Here is an 18,332-nt window from a genome sequence, read left to right on the forward strand (position 1 = left end):
TCACAAATTTGGTTATGCTGTACTCTTCGTAATTTTGAACGTAATTTTATGCATACATCATTTTTCCGCTAACTTAATGTGTTTTCTATTCAAAAGTATAGTAAAATTTCAATGCCTTTCTTATTATTTTTGAGCTTCAAAGAACTGATACAATTGAAAAAGCTAAAAACTATCCTTATGTATAGGTTTGAAATAAAATATTTTAGTAAAAGCGTTTGATATATATCAACACAGAAGAGTTTTCAGTGTCAAAGAAGACTGCATCACAAACAAGTCAATTTTCCAAGACAAGTTTTGTAATAAACATAAATATAATTAAAATTTGAAAAAAAAAAAAAAAAAATCACTAAGAGACAGGAGTATGTACAAAACGCTAACTGGATCACTCATCAAAACATGTTAAGGATAAAAGATCATTGTTTTTATACAATGCATAAAGCTAATTAGGAGTTGCTTCTAGTGTTGCAATCATATTCTCTAAACCAGTGTTTCTCAACCTGTGGTCCACAAACAGCTAGTGAAAATTAATCTATAGCATTTATATAAATGTTATTAAAATTTTTGAAGAACAGTTTTTATTTCATCTCATTCCACCTAATATTGTTCTGAAAATATTTTTTCTATCGTATGTGGTTAGCTTAAGATTTGAAAGGATAACTAGTGGTCTTCAGTAGTGAAAAGGTTGAGAACCACTGTTCCGAACAACTCATGATTAAAATAAACACACGCTGTAAAAAATATAATTTTAATAAAAGACAGGGACAATAATTGTTTAGTTTGTAACTGAATTGTTTAGGCTCTCTGATTGAAACAACAATGCATGACAAATTTAATTTTTTTGATGAAAATACATGAAAAATAAAATAATTATAAGAACTAAGACTTTCATAGCATGTAGCAACATGGTAATTATTTCCAAGGCTTATAGGTTGTGGTCCACTCACTATGTTTCTGGATGAACCAGGAACTATAAACGAAGAAAACAACCCTCGTGACAATAAAGTTTATCAACAAAACTAGGGCTTCTAATGCAGAACAGATCATTAAAAACCACTCTGAAAAAAAAGGGAAAAAAAAAGTGCATAAAAAACTAAAGCAAGCTAAACATTTTTCTAAAATGTGAAAAAAGGGTACATGTTAACGGAATGGAACTGGAAAATAAAATCAGCCATTTAGGAATGTAAGATTACCTTTACTCATTAAAAGCTTTTACAATAATGAACACATGCAAATGATTTCATATATATACAATATGTTTTCTGTTAGATAAATATGTATGATAAAATGCTTCATAAAATTATTTTTATGGAAGAAATATCTTATAAAAATGTGTTTTAAAAGTCAATTACTTATGAAGATTTTTTGGGCAGTGATAAAATTGTAAATAAGGAAAGTAGTGTCTTTCACTATGAAAAGACCAATACAGATTGTTTCCTGTAAAAAATAGAGACCATCATTGTGGATATAGAAAATTTCATTTTAAACTTCAATGATCAAAAGTATTGCAAATGATTTACAGCATATGTATGTATATATATTCATTCAATTTCAAAATATCAAAAATGGATTTATTTTAATTCAAAATTACTACATAGCAATAAAAGTCACTTTAAATCTGAATAACTACATTAAATGTAGAAAATATAAAGAGTAAAAAAAATAAGTCTTGTAAACAAGTGCATTAAAAATATTTACAATGACACCTTTTTAACGGACACTCATCCTTACGGACTTTTTTTTTTTATTCCCGTCTATTTACTGCAGTTAAACCATTAAATGTCCATTTTTTAAAACAGAGACAAAAGGTGTTCAGAGCTTACAACAGATTTTGAATAGTTAATACTGTCAATATCTTTTTATGTATTATTGACACATCTACCACTCATTATCGTATCCTGATGGATGAGGCAGATGATTGAGAAGTGATGCATACCTAACCCCAGCAATTGAGTTTCTTTTCAAGGAAAAAAGAATGGAGGACATAGTTGAAAGCATAACACTTTGGGAAACTGAAAGAGAAGGAGTCTATTTAATGCTTAGATAGTAGAAGAATCTTCTGAAGAAATGAAGATTAGAAGCTTATGTGATGTTCAAATATAATGAGCTAAGACATTTTTACGCTGCAAAGAAATGACGAAGTATGAGTAAAACACAGAGGACACAGGAACTTAAAATGTATTACGAAAATATGATAAGCAAAAGCCACTCGAAACAAACTTCAATTACTTTTTTTTTTGCAAACATACTTTTTCTGAACATTTTAAATTGTTTGATTTCCTTTAAACCTGGAATTAAAGCATATGTTGAGCTTATTCCATTTTGCTATTTTTCTGTAATTGAGAAAATACAGCATTGATCACAAAATAAGTTTTTTTTAAAAAAGTGTAAGTAATTAATCTATAATAATTAGATTAATATGAGACTAATTTCAAATTTTTTTCCATCTCCCTCTGTGGTGTTGACACCTCTTTAAACCAAACAATATTTTTGTCCCAGTAGGGAGCCGTGATAGACAGGTTTTACAGTATAAATTATATTGTTACAAGATGGTGAGCAATTTTAAAATTTGTACACTTGCATATGATCATTTTGAAGGACTCTGAATTTTGGAGATTTACAGACACGAAGTACAATGCATTATATAAACAGTTTCAAAATTTATTGAATTGGTCATAGTAGGAGTTGAATAAGTTAATCATTGCCAGGGTTGTGAACCTTGGAGAAACAGTTTGAGGAGCATCTGTGGTGATTTTGAGGAGCATTTTGAAATTTTGCAGAAGAGCTTAGTATTTTGCATAAAATTCAATGAAAAAAACTAAACCCACTTATCTAAAATTGTTTTTGTGCTTTGATAACCATTTTAAAAAACAGCATTAAACACTTTGTCATGCTTGAAAACGCTCGGCTGGGAAATGTGGAGCAAAATAACTTTTTTGTGGAGCTGCAGAGTTTTGCTATTCTCCGCTTTTGCTCAACTCCGCAAAATGAGGAGCAGTTGGCATCCCTGTAATTACACATTTAGATTGAAAATCTGAAAATAACCAAACAGATTGGTTAAAATTTTGAATGCGTCCAAAAAATATGAATTGTTATGACTTCTCTGATTTCAAATGTGTTGCAAAAAAGTACAAAATCCTGTGCATGCCATTAAATATGCAAAAAATAAGGGTGAATTATCTTGTGCTAAAATTTACTTAAAATGAATGCACAAGGTAAACAACGAATAAATTGCCAGAATACTATAGAAAGCACCTGTTTCGAGACTGCAATGAGAATTTCCATTAGTTTAAAATGATAAAGACATGGAGTATATTGATACCAAAGGTGTAAAATTGGAACTACCTTATGAAAAACATAGGGGCAGAATGAAAAACTATCCCTAAGTAGAACCTGAAAACAAGAAAAAATCCAGACATAAAAGCAAAAGTAAACTGAAAAAGGTTTCCGTTCTCTTGAAAAAAAAAAGGTCATGAAAAAAATGATTCTAGTGTATAAAATTTTTTTATATGCATTAAACCTTCCAAAAACTCCTCCATCCAAGTTCAACACTTTTAGGAGTTTATTACATTTGAAAATGTTTTCATTATCTCCTAAATTATTTCAGAACAGCATATTTCTTGTAGCAGTCTTGAATCTGTATTTCATTCACTTTGGATGTTATTACTTTTCATATATTTATATTTTTATTATTTTTTCCTATATTTGATATTGTTTCTAATATTACACAATTGATATAAATACTTTCAGCTCTTATTCCCACATTCACACACAGCTTTGCCAATGTGAATTAGCATTTTGCATTAATCAAGATTCTCTATCATAGCCCTGAAGCATCTGTTTGCATTTAGAGACAAACTTTCAAAGTCATTTATGAAAGAAATATGCAAAAATTGCAAATATATGACTAAAAATCTTTACATATAAATGAATAGAATACACACTAAAACATACATACATGATTATAATGTAAAGTAGTCAACAAATACACAAATACAAATGTAAATTTAAAAATAATGTATTCAAATAATCAAAAGCTTTAGATATGAAAGGATAACAAATGCTCAGGAAAAAGTCTTCAGAAAAAGTAGTGCTTTGTAGAGTAGATAAACTAATATTAGCATGTCTTCAGATACAACTCTAATTTAACAAAATTATTTGTCAAATAGAACACTTTTTTTAAAAAAAGAAATTACATTGGTGAGTCATCAAATCCAAAAAAAAAGTATATTAGTGAAATATGAAAGTAATTCACAAAACCATTTCTGAGCATATCAGCAAAAACTCACATTTACATTACAAATTTATAGTTTTTGTACTAAAGTTCACCTTGGCTCACAAGACAAAACTTTACTCCACGTTATAGGGGAATATGAGAATTCATATACTTTTTTTTCTCTAAAAATGAAAGCTCTGAAAGAAATTTTTATAGGTTTATTTTCTTTCACTTCATTAAAAATTATTTTAGTGCATGACTTCAAATCATTCACTTTACTGCTTTTCTCATATTAGCAGGAAGCTCTTCTATACCGGTTTTTAAAACGTGTATTCAAACATATTTTACTACAAAGTAGGTAACACACTGCATTTTATTAAACAAAGATTTAATGCAGTATTAATAAAATCATTCAAATTGCAATACATATTATAATACATCAATGAAACAGTAATTAAGTAATATATTTTTAAAAATATCACAATAAATTAGCAGGTTCAAGATGTGATTAATTCAAGAAACTGTTATATTAAACTGCTTTTTGTGCATTTGAAACTCAAAAGAGCACTTTTTAAGTTATATTGATTATTGTATTAGATAAATGAAAAATGCACTATACATTTTGTAGTTCAAATCAATACTTTTGAACACTTTATTTGCCTTAAGGTTCATTGTAAATTAACTTGGAAAACATTTGAAGTGCTTGAAGCTAAGGAAAAAAATGAACACTTAAAAATTGTATTCAGATTATAGAATTTCAACTGAAAAATATCAATGTTTCCAAATATTTAGTACAGATGATATTTGATTTCAGGAATAAAATTTAATGTATGATATATAATTTTTCATAAATATTAAAAGCTAAAAAAATTATTTAATACTGTATGCAGATAATTTATCATTAAAATAATCTTGCTCTTCTTTTCAGGTCGTTTCTCCTCCATTCAGGTAGACGATAAAATTGCAAACGAGTTAAATGAAATAAGGCCTGAAATTCTTCATTAGATAGATGTCTCTGAAAGAAAATGCATGCATATCAATTATAATATTGAAGTCTAATGTGAAATTAATTTTAGTAAAATAACAGTTCCGGCATAAATAGATACATTAAAGCACATCTCCCAAATAACTGATTGAAACTGCTTTTTAAAACATTTAATTAACATATAACAGCAAAACAGGTACTTTTTAATTCCATAAAAGAACCAATGATAGTAATTTTTCTTTTGCTCAAGATCCTGTAAAAAATCTCACGTATGTTATTATTTCAAAAATGACAATATTCATATGAAACATGAATATAACAGTAAGCGTTTAGTCAGAATCAAGTAGAGGCATAACTCATGGTTATTTAGTTGTTCTTACATCTGTGAATGTGACACATGTTTATTATGCCATAGTATCATGGCTGCAATACTATAGATTTTTCTGATAGTATTGGAAGTTTTTTTGGATTAGAACTAAGCTTTAAATTTGTTCTTTGCAGAGAATGTTCCATGATATTGAATTTTTAATGTTTAATCTAAAAAGGAAACAGTGCATAAAAGATCAATAACAGTTTTATTTATTTAAACTATATTTAAATAGATAACTGTTATGTAAAACTAGAAAATGTTCGCTTATTATTGCAAACAGACTACACATACGAGAGCAAATTGCGCAAGCAGAAAAATTGCAAGAGATATATCTAGGTCACCCCAAACACACAAAGGAGAGGGAAAGAGAATTTTTTCAAGACTGGTTTGTTCACTTGTTTGCACACTAAGTAAAGTAGATATAAAAATCAGTAAGGTAGGTCTAAAATCAGTAAGGAGTAAAGACGTACAGCTATTGTCAATTTAAAAATCAGGTATCAACTAGTCAGGTTTTGGTGACCTTGAAAGGTTTAATGTCACTAGAAGGGGGAGGGAAGAAATCAATAAGAATGTCTTTATTGGCAAATTTTCACTTGTTAAGTTAAAATGTGTGCATTTATCAAAATTTAGTTAGTTATCGCCAGAAGAAAAGTTTTTGAAAGTGTGAAAGACTGCGGATACACCGATGGAAGATAACCATGAGTTTACTGTATGAAAGTTCATGAAATACAATATCACCTAAGCGGGTTGCTTCATTTAAAGCTGGGAAGAGAAAGTTTCATACAATTAAAGAAAAGGTGAAGATTCTTGACATGCAAGAGATTATTGATAATGATCTGATCACTTGCACAGCCGCAGTCATCATCATCTTAACTTTTTAAAGTACTTTTTACTACACACTAGCATTATAGTGCCGAATTTTATTATTATTATTACATACTGTGCATACAGAACTGTACTTTATGTCTCTGCTATTGATCATATAATTTGTGCATCCTAACAGTACTTAATGTTGAATAATGCTTTTTTTAAAAAAAATACAACACAATTTCGGTTCTTTATGTGGGAGACATTGACATATATTTAAGGAATGGTTGAAAACAGTTTGAGGGGTGTTTACAAGTATTTAAAATAATTGTGTATGTTCATCAAAGCATTATATACCTATTCTTTTTCTGACTTAACCTTTAAGAACACGAACGGTTAAAAGTAACATAAGAACACGGGTGGTGTACTCCGTACGCCAGCATTTTTTAAAGCTTTACTATCAATTTTTAAATTGATAGTTATTTTTTTTCTATTTAATACAAAGTCTAGTAATGTTGTAGAAGTAGCAACAATCTAATTGCACGAACAGATGAACACAATTTAAATGAATATGATCATGATGTAGTAAAAAATGATGATAACTTTTAATTTGCGAATTTCATGAATATAAAATCAAAAAAAAAATTACTTATAAATAATAATTTAGTCATTGAGATAACTCCCTGGCATTTGTTGAACAATTATTGCAGCTCTCACAATTGCATTTTGTTATTTTTATATGGTTTTTGCATACAAAATTGGAACATTCACGTGTGGTTTCTATGGAAAAATAATCAAAAAGAACAAGAGAAAAAGGCAACTTTTGACTTTAAACACAAGTACGTCACTGAACAGACCTTGGAAAAGGGTAAATATTGGCCAGGTGACTATTCTGAAAGTCACAGCTGCTTCCTCGCTAAGTGGTGTACTCAGTACTCCGTCCGTGTTCTTGAAGGTTAAGCCAGGTGTCTTGGAACCTATAATGCATGCAAGTCCAGACTCCACTGTATATACGAATTTTTTTAAAAACTAACTTCTCATTATTGGTTCGGTGGAGATTTTGTCACACTTCTGTCTCTGACAATAACAAAATGGGACAAAACCCTAATATGCTTCTTTTTATTTTCTTGTATAATTATTGCTATCTTAGCTTCTTCTTAACAAGAGCTTGCACTAGGAAATTTCAGTGTGTTAAGCCTAAAATTTCATTTGCAGTATGGCAGTGATTTTATAGTCAACTCTCAAACAGCTCAAAGTCCCAAGAGATCAGCTAAAATTTTCATGTTTTTAGTAGTTCAAATCATGGGAAGTTCTCAGACTTCTCAAGAGTTTGGGAATCAAAGAAATTTTGAGATAAAGAAATATTCAAGTCAAAAGGCTTTGAGCTATAGCGAGTTGACTGTATTTGAAGCTAATGTACTTCATAATTGCGATGCTGAAGATACCAGTTTCATATGAAGTTTATTTAAATTATTTTTCTACAAACAACTTTTTAACTAGTCAACTATACTAACTTATGCTTTCAGTATCTAGTGTCAATAATAATATCAAGATTTTAGAAATCTACCCATGAAAACCCCATTAAAAAATATATTATTAAAATATTCATTTTCAAAATCAAATGATTATGAAGTTACTCCAACAAACTTTTTGTTTGATGCTGGAGCAATAGATAAGGAACATTGAATTGGAATATTTTATATAAATTTAGATTTATTGTTATTTATCACATATGGTTCTTTAAGTTTTAAATTTTATTCAGAAAAGCACTGTACCTCTAAATGGCAACGATCCACATCTGCAGGTACCCGATAATTGGATGTTATTAACAAATGATAAGGATACAGCTGCAAATAAAATAATACATATTATGTTTAATCAATCAAATTTTACAGCTATAAATTTGAAAATTAAAGATTTGTTACATTTTGGAAGAAAACTTGATACAAAGTTGTCATTGCAGTCTACATGCTATAGAGAGACCAAATAAACAAACTGTTCTCTTGCATTAAATAGAATGAATGAGTAGAAATACTTTAATGTAAATCCATGTTCATACAAATATTACATTGCATTTAAGAAATAAAGCATACACATAAATAGTTACTTAATGATTAAAGACAATTAAAATTGTAAAAACATCAAGTTGTAGTTATTTATGTTCTCTGTTGACTATTATTTAATAACATAAATGATTCTGATTTTATAACGTCTATAAAAATACTTGTTGCTTTAAAATTTAAGTACTCTGATATGTTTAAATATATATTTTTAAATAAACTAAACAACGTATGCATATTAACAAAATGGCATTCTGCAACAAAAGAACAATTTGAGTATAAACTATTTAAAAAGAACTTTTCATTTTAAATCAAATTACAGCAATGAAACACAGGTAGTATAAATACATGAGTAGGAAGCTAGAAAAATAAATATATACTTATAACACAAATCTCCGCTTGAAATGTTTTTGCAATAGTATTTATGAGAGTTTTTGTTATAAACTGCATGGAAAATACTAAATATGGCAAAACATAAATGGTAATATTTATCTTATGGCTGTAATGTTGCAATTACTCCAACCCAGTTTGTTAAATTATTATTTTATTTATTTATTTTTTGTTTGGAGAAGGTTTTCTCTACCTCTTCATAGCCAATTCACAAACTTCATTTTAAAAATTTAATTAATAAAGTGCAAAAACAAATTCATTGTTTAACTAAAATGAGAATAATATTGGGATTTTTGCTACAAAATAAGTTGATATAGACACACAGATCTGCTAAAAATATTCTATGCAAAGTTTAAATATAATGGGCCTTAAATCATTAATAAAAAAGTTAACCTATTAAACTGATATAATAGTATATACTTTGATATTTCTAGTATAATTTTTGGCCACAATAGTATGTTATTATATGATAGAAATATAACCAATAATTTTATGGCTACAATTTATGCATCATAAAACCAATATCAGGATAAAACCAATATTTGAGAAGTATACAAGTACCCATAAAAGAAGGGCAGTTGATTTTTGTGGAGTATTTCTCCAAGTTGACTATTTGTTAATGAAACATTCATAAACTATCCAGATTATAACTTTGCCTGTTCTTCTTAATTTGATTCCCGTGCATTTCTATATAGAACATGCTCTCTGCTGACCAGACTCCCTTAAACCTCAACAGGGGCATAGTATGGGAGGTGAAGATTACCCTCAGATGATCATATATTGTGTTGTATAGGCCATGTAGCAAAAACAAAAGAAAAGAAAGAAGTGAATGCATTTAAATAATATATTTAAATAAGCCAAATGCACACCTTTCCAGAGCAAATTGGCTCTAGATACTTTTGACATCTAAAATTATATGTATAATCACTACCATGCCCACCCCAACAACAAACAAACAAAAATTATTGTTTCTAAACCCAATAGGATCTTGGTGAGGTAATTGAAATATAGTATTTTGGTAACGGAAGGACATTCAGAATATCACCTTAATAATGGGCTGATTTCATGGTTGAAAAATATTTAAAAAAAAAAAAATTACTTAACATAAAGTTGAATTCGACATTGAAATGATAAAAGTTAACCTACTTATTATGTTCTGATAAACAAGATTACTGAAATAATGGTATGTAACAAAAAATGGATTTCCTGATCTGTAAAAACATAAGGAGAAAAATTGGTTTTGCCCTTGTTTTTTCTGGACGACATTGAGTTATTTGGAAAAATTTGTGAGGATTTAAGAAATTCCTTTTTTTCTGAAAAAATGATATATGTCAAGTGACCAAATATTAACTTTTGAAATTCAATTGTCATGTCTCCTTTTTCCTGAAATTCACCACTGATCAATTATAGGTCCCACAAAGAAGAGAAGTTTTGCTCCATGTCTACTTGAATAACGACAAAAGAAATAACATATCTCTTCAGGTTTACTATGCATTTTATTTGAATAACAAGTGAGCTTATACTAATATCTTTTTGTGTGTGACATTTCTTTAGATACAATAGTTACCATACAATTATGTCATGCGTAAGTATTGAGCCTCAAAAACTGAACAGTACAACTTTTATTTTAATTATAAACTAGCATTACCCGCACGGCAAAGCCCGTGCTAAAGAACTTAAAGGAAGTCCGTTGAATAACAAAAATTAACGCCCCCCCTCACACCTCTTTCTGATGTGAAATGATAATGTTTCTTCAACTAAAATGCCTCACACCTTTTCAAAAACTTATTAAAGTCTCTTTGGAATTTAAAACTATTACCAAATGCATAAAAAGATTAACAGTAGCTTTAAAAATCAAAATAATCCTTCATTTGTATTGTTCATCGCTTAACCCGCCAAGCAACTGCGCTACCAAAACCCTGCTCTTCAGTGAGTGAAGCGGTTTTTCTCTGCAATTTAAAATGTTTCGCCAAATAAACAATACTATAATAAAAACTTTATAAAGATCAATCACAACTAAATAATAAAATAAATCAAATTATTTACTCAAGGCTGAAAATAGTTAATTATCCAAGTCTAAGTACAAACACATACGTTGAAGAAATAAGGAAAACGAAACCCAACAGAAAAATTCTGCAAAATCAAATTTGTAACTTAATATTGAAAAAAAATAACCTGCATTCAAAAATCAGTTACCTGACCACAACAGTCCCACAATAGCGCCATGCATGTGAACCTGAGCAAGGTCTGAGCCTTACCCCGTCATCTACAGAGGTGTGAAAATTATTAGAATAATTGTGATTTTTTTCAACTTTTCTTGAGTAATATTGTATATACTTGAAATAATTCATGAAAGATCTTTTGTTTTGTGATTCGAATCATTTTGTTACTCTTTTAGTGTAGCTTTGGGGACATTACTTTGTTAAATGTTGACATTTATAAAATAGAAAATCATTTGATCTAAAGTAATGAAATTGTTTGCATTGCATAAAGAATGTTTGATCAGCAATTGAATTTAAAATAAAATTTAAAAACTGTCTGCTTGCTGTGCTAGTATTTATATTCTTTCCTTCGGTTGGCATCAGTATTATTTTATTCTTAAAGCAATTCTTTTCACAGCTTTACTTAGTTTATATTCGGCAACTTTTTAAATTTTGTTAAGGAACTATTGAGTGATCATGAGAGAAGCAAGTGATATTTTTCCAAGAAAACTAGCTGCTATAAAGTGTCTCATCCAAGAGAATCACTATACACAACAAGAAATCACTAATTAATTAAAAATTTTGCAAACATCGGTGTGTACAATAAAAAGATCTTTGAAATTCAAATGTAAATATATAAATTCCAGAGTAGGGAAATGCGGTATGAAAGTAAATTTATTGCAGAAACAGAAAGGAAATTAATTCATACTGCCAAAACTAACAGAAAAACAACTGATTGTGAACTAAAAATCTCTCAATAAGCATATGGAGTAAATGTATGTGATTCTTCTATTCGTAGAAAGCTCTTCTCAGTTGAACTGAGTGCTTGTTTTCTTTGCAAAGAGGGTTAAAATCACATTTGTTATGGCAGAAATGCTTGGGCAAAAATTGTACATAAACTAATTGTAAGTAATTGGAGCAAGGTGAGAAATATTAATTTTCTTTTAATTTTTCTGTTAAATTCATGTTGTTCAGTCTTTTTCCTAAAATTAAATTTATTTCATACTGACTTAAGTTTCAGAACTGTTTATAAATGTCCCTAAAACTTTCTTTATGAGAATATTTAGCAACAAATTAAATGCATCAAGGTACTTTTTATATTTTAGGTATAGTTTTCTGTTAAATCAATGCTTTAAATACCAAAAGAAAGCAGTCAGTATGTCAGGAGAAGCAACAGTAAATTATTTTCCTTAGTCTCATTACACAAACAGTAAACCCACCCACGCAAGTTATGGATAGGAGCGTAATTCCCGCTCAGGGTGCTGGATGTTTAAGCATTGTGGAAGGCATGAGGATCCAATATCAGCATGAAAAAGTGCCTGAACAAAGGTTTTATAGTTAAAAGTTTGACTTCCAAATGGAGACTTCATATTCATGCATGAAGTTCTGTGCCTTAAAGATTTATCAGTGACCATAATTTTGAATAAAAAAAAATGTAAAAACACATTCACAGCATGGAAATAGTCCAGATATGAGACCAATAGAGAATATTTTAACCATCGTAAAGACAAAATTAAAGTAATAGAACTTCACAAACATTGTATTATTTGACTGAAGGACTCATTCAAATTTGGCACCCCGACAAGGAAATACAAATTAATTGCCAAAAACTTATAAAAGGAATGCCAAGATGGATTGAATCTTTAATAAAAAATAAGAAGATGCGTTGTCAATATAAAATTTATCTGTAATTTTTAAATAAAATATTGTTTCTATGATATAACAGGATTTTACTTGAAATTTCAATTACCCTAATCTTCTTCTTCGTCACCTTCTTCGTCACACCTCTGTATTAGGAATTCATAGAACTAAATTTATCCCATTATATATTAGGAATTCATAGAACTAAACTTAGCCCGCAATCTATTAGGAATTTATAGAACTAAACAATTAGTTAAACATTTAATTTGCAATCATTTTGGTCAATCTAAATTTAAAAAAAAAATAGTCTATAGCCTTCTTCAATAAATGAACAACTCAACACAAAAATAATTTTTCAATTTGAACCAGTAGTTTCTGAGATTAGCGCGTTCAAACAAACAAACTCTACAGCTTTATATTATTGGTACAGATATCGGTAAACCATACTGCATGGCACTGACCATGCAAAGAGATTAAAAAGACATTTACCAGAAAAACTTAAGATCATTCACTTAAAAAAAAAAAAAAAAGAATTTTTTTTATCTAACTGAATTACATGTAAAATGATTTCTGCTGTTTCCCAACTACTGTTCCTAAGACCCACCATCAGAATAAGGACAATGGTCCCAAGAAATCCTTTTTACAATGAGGAGAACAATACCACAAATATCAACTAAATAAAGTAAATAAAGATGACAGTCTCATAACTCCTCAGTATATCAAGAAAACACCATAAAACTTCTCATTGCACTTTTTAGCACCATAAAGACAGCAGTCATAAGAAGTCCTTTATAAAACAAGGAAACAACTCTTAAAATTATTTCCAGATTAGAATAAGAAAATGTCTGTAAAAATCTTGAATTAATTTCATTGAATGAAAACTTTATCAAAATAGCATTAAGGTATCTTCTACAACATTGATACTATGAGAAATGATACTATGAATACTATGATTTCTACCAAATGTGTTTCTACTAAATATTTTACTTCAAAACAGTACATCAGTAACAGTACGTAAAACAGTACAGCAGTAGGAATTGGGGGTCTCTAAAATTTTTTCCATGATCATTCAAATGGTTATTGGGATGGAATGGTTAATATGGAGTAAGTATGACACACACATATACCTTTGGTGGTTCTGTTGATAAATGAAGAGTGACATTTGGTAAAGAATGTCGTAAATGTGGACTATAGGTTGGATACCTAAATCCCCGAAAGCCTTCAGAATATGGAGTTCCTCTGAACAGGCCACTTCCACTGCGATTCTGTAACTTCAAATAGTGTAATATAATGAAATATATCAATCTAAGTGAATAAAATTAAATCCAAAAGCAAGATTGTCATGAACAAACATAATCAAAACATTTTCTTAAGTAGAAAAATCAAAATCCATTTCATTTACAACTCAAATGTTAACTTTATACAGTGACCTCTCACTTATGCACGACCAAAGGGGACAATGAAATTTTCTTGCACAAGTGAGATTCGAAAAACCCCCAAAATAGGCTTAAATGCAAAAAGTTAACATCAGTTATACTAATACTAAAAGTACACTACTAATACCAATGAATAAATATGCACATAATTTCCACTTATGCATTGTAATTCAATAAAAATGCAAAATTTGAAGTTGTACGTTTTGTCATTTTCTTGTACGTTTTGTCTCATGATCAGAGCTATACTCTACAAGGATGCAAAAGATTCTCGATAGCCTATGTCAACGCTTACCGCTTGACTACAACTTTTAGTGACATCAAACTTTTCGTATGTAACCCGTTCTCCCCTCTCAGTGTCAATCACAAGACTAATTCCACCCCAATCGCACACTTGTGCAAAAAAGAACCTATTCTTGGAAAAATCCAAACAATGGAATAAAGGCATGTGAATGCATTCCAAGAGACAGAACAAGAAGGGTACAAATCTTCCGATAAGCAAAGCATGAATATGCAATTTAACTAGAACTTGAAAAAATGTTATCTCGCATAAGTGAAAAGTGCATTTTAGGTTTCGCGTACAAATGAATAAGAGTTAACATTGTTTTCCTATATCGCTGGCCAGGCCCGTGAGACAAACGCACATAAGTGGAAAACGTGTGTAACAGAGGTCGGGTATAAGCGAGAGTTCACTGTATATGCATGAGAGAATTTAAAGTAGGTTTTTATTTTCAAATTGAACAATTTTAGGGAAATTTCACACAACAGTATTACTAATTTGTAAATTCTACCTTGAATTCAGTAACTACAATGACAATAAATGAAATTATTATAAAAGAAAGTATTAAGATTACAAAACACCTGATTTAACCATATTATATTTACTTCAAAAGCAAATGCTGAAAAGTAGAACAATTTTGTTATATAAATAAATTCCAAAAAATTACAGTCGATCAGAAACAGGCTCTAAGCTCAACTAGGCTGGTATTTATGTGTTTAATCTATGATTTAATATTACCTATTCACCTAATTGAAAGTAAGAATTTCTGATAAATTACTTCAAACATTTGTATCCTCACTGAAATAGCAATTTTTCCTAATTTAAAGATCGGAATGTGATTCAAATAGAGTGAAGCAATAATATCTGGTTCTGTAATCTCTGCAAAAATTTAGAAAAACATCATTTATTCTAATACATTTAAACAGCTGAATCAAAACCCTGTTTTTTTTTTGCTTTATACATATTAATCTTTTAAAACCCGAACTCATAATCAGGAGGATGACACCATTACTCAAGATGTTTGTGTGCACAAGAAATGAATTTGAACCTCCAAGCGAGACCACTTCTTTAAACCTTTTGCCATTTCAAGCAAACTAATTTGTCTGAAAACTTACACTATCTACCCACATAACCACTTGAAGACTACTACTGTAAGATTTTCTCCTTTCGGGGGGCGGGGGATATGTCCACCCTAATGGCTTTTCAAAAGCGGCTGCTTTTAAACTCTTTCTAGATCCCCCTTTGTAACTTGATGTCACATCTACGAATCCGTTTTGAATAAGGTAATATATTTCTGCTGATTAGGTGCCCAAAACTGAATGTCATGCTACAAATGAGGTCTAAATAATGTAAAATAGAAAATAAATGCAATTCTTTTAAAATATTGAAGCATTTTGCTAGCTCTGTTACTTGCTACATTGCATCATTTACTTTTAAAGCTATTACTGATTAATACTCCCAGGTAAGACTAAATTCTTAATTTGCCAAGCACAAAAATTTTAATACTTTTTTTCTATGATCAAAATGAAGATCTCAAAATAAAGTGATATACCACACTTAATTAAAATCTTGGAAGATCAAAACTGACTTGAAATCAGGGTACATAAAAATCATAATTTTCTTTTTATTTAAGTTTGGATTTTTTTTATTTAAAAAAGTACTTTAGAAACTTTAGTTATTGATGAAGTTACATTCACGTAATTTAAATACATTCCATCAATTTATATATAATTATTAAACGTGAAATATATAATTTAAAAAATTATAAAACCACTTTCAGCAAAAAATTTCATAATGTGATGTATAACCAATGTAATACAAATACATGTGACTCAACTCAAATTTAATGTGGCTAGTACAGTAATATACTATAAATACAGAAAAACAGAAGGACATAAACAAATTAGGTAGCATTAAATGGGATATAAATAAAATGTTAGATAAAATGAAGGGAAACAAATTTAAATTCAAAGTAATATTGTTATAAAATTACTTTGACTAAAATTATTTTTTTTAAGAACATGCCATGTTTTTCCTCCCCCCCTTCTATTTATGCATGGGGATGGCATCTTAAAATCAGACAGCTATCTGCTTTTATTTAACCACTTTCTTATAACAACATATTAAAGTCTTTACTATAAAGTCTTTCTTATATTCACTGTTTATACACATATTTACAGTAAAAAAGAAATATATATACAAAAATTACAACTTTTTCACGAAATGAATGTTTTTTTAAATATCTTATTTATTTATTTTTAAAATTTCTATGCACATGCTTTAAGCTTTTTTTAAAAATAAGAGTTCATGGATGAAGAATTATTAAATTTAAGTTCTCCTTTTTCATTTTATATGAATATACACAATGCACCACATACTATAGTAATAGGCTTGATTTGCCAGGACTTAACTTCAAGTCCACCTTTTAGTATAGTGTCTTAAGATTTCCTCCTTCTTTTCATTAAAGAAAAAGTCCTTAATACAGTGGCTACTAATAAAAAAATTAGCTACCAATACAAACATGTCCAACAGCCACAGACAAAAAATTTGAAATTTCTGATTGTGTTAGGAGAGAGAGTTTCTTCAGATAAAATTAGTCAGGTTGGCTATAAACCTCACGGGACAGAATCAATATATAGAAAAAAGGCTGTACTGATTGAGTTAAAGGCAGAACTAGTGGTATTTAGAATTTTAAAGAGAATTTTTTATTAAAATTTAAAAAATATGTTGAACCAATGATTTTCTTTTAAAAATAATTTGATTTAAATCCAGGATTAAAATCACTGATTTAAATCAATTGGTTTAAATTATTGACATCCTGCTCCCATAGGCCTTTCACTTGTTTCTTACAGAAATTATTACCTTTAAATTATCAGCCAAATTAATTATGATCTGAGAAAGCGTTTCACTAACACTGCTTTAATACATATAATAACAAATCACTTGAATAACCTTGGAAGAAACTTACTTATTAATCAAAATTAACAAAAACCAGAATTTGCAATTAAATATAAAACACTAAATTGCATCTTTAGTTCATTAAAGTAAAACAATAAAGATATTTCATTAGAATCAATTTCAAAGCATTATTTTCCCTGAAACGGTCAAAATACTTTAGAAATTATTCTTTTATAATTTTTTAAAACAAAATTTAAGGAAACTGAAAAACTTTCAAAAATTAAACACATTTTGCATTAAATTACTATTATAAAGTAAATTTTCCCCTGTCACATAAAAATCCTCAAACATACACACTGAGATTAAGAATATTTTAAAAAAAATGTGTTATATCTAGTAGCAAAATGATTTTTTTTTTTTGCTTTTTTAAACATCAAAATATTTTGTAAAATAATTGCAAAAAACATACCATTATAGAGCGTTCACCAGGTTCTGAAAGAGTTGAAACTGCAAACAAGTAAAATTTGCGTTACTTTTCGATTAATAAGGTGGAAATCATTAAGAATTAACATGTATCATCATCAAAAACACAATTAAGTGTTGCAAAACAGATTTGTAACTAATTTGCTGAAAAGTTTATGCAGCTGTCATTTAACTTCCTTATCATTACCTCCAATTATTTTTATATAGACACTACTAGCATAGAGGTTTCAAAATTAGTGCTAATTTCCTCATTATTATCTAGATGGTTCAGCTTAGCAGGACCTATTGCAGTTTAAATAAATTAAAATTAAGTAGAAAATAATAAATACTAAAACAAAAAGTTCATAGCATATTACACATTAGTTGAATAAATGAAAAAGAGCTTCAGAAAGGTAAGAAAAAATATTAATATTAAAGAAGTAAACATAACCAAAAACAAACTTAAATCTAAAATTTTAAAGACATTTTAATTTTCCAAAGAGCTTTGTATTTAATGCACATTATCATTAGGTAGGGTTTCAAGAATTACAGGAAAAATAAATAGCGAAAAATTCTGGTAGCAAGTAAAAAG

The 18,332-nt window shown here is 28.8% G+C and overlaps 1 protein-coding gene across 1 annotated transcript in view; it reads right to left on the reverse strand.

Moving 5' to 3' along the window:
* Window positions 1-4,883: 4,883 nt before the first annotated feature.
* The window catches only part of LOC129218761 (actin-binding LIM protein 3-like), a 63,260-nt gene continuing 49,811 nt past the window's right edge, over window positions 4,884-18,332 (reverse strand). The window contains exons 18-21 of the mRNA XM_054853085.1: window positions 17,748-17,785; window positions 13,795-13,938; window positions 8,151-8,222; window positions 4,884-5,228 (exon numbers count right to left, since the gene is read on the reverse strand). Of these exons, the coding sequence (XP_054709060.1) occupies window positions 5,115-5,228; window positions 8,151-8,222; window positions 13,795-13,938; window positions 17,748-17,785 (368 nt within the window). The 3' untranslated portion in view covers window positions 4,884-5,114. The remainder of the gene's footprint in view (window positions 5,229-8,150; window positions 8,223-13,794; window positions 13,939-17,747; window positions 17,786-18,332) is intronic.

This window comes from Uloborus diversus, chromosome 3 (genome assembly GCF_026930045.1).
Source record: "Uloborus diversus isolate 005 chromosome 3, Udiv.v.3.1, whole genome shotgun sequence".
Lineage (NCBI taxonomy): Eukaryota > Metazoa > Arthropoda > Arachnida > Araneae > Uloboridae > Uloborus > Uloborus diversus.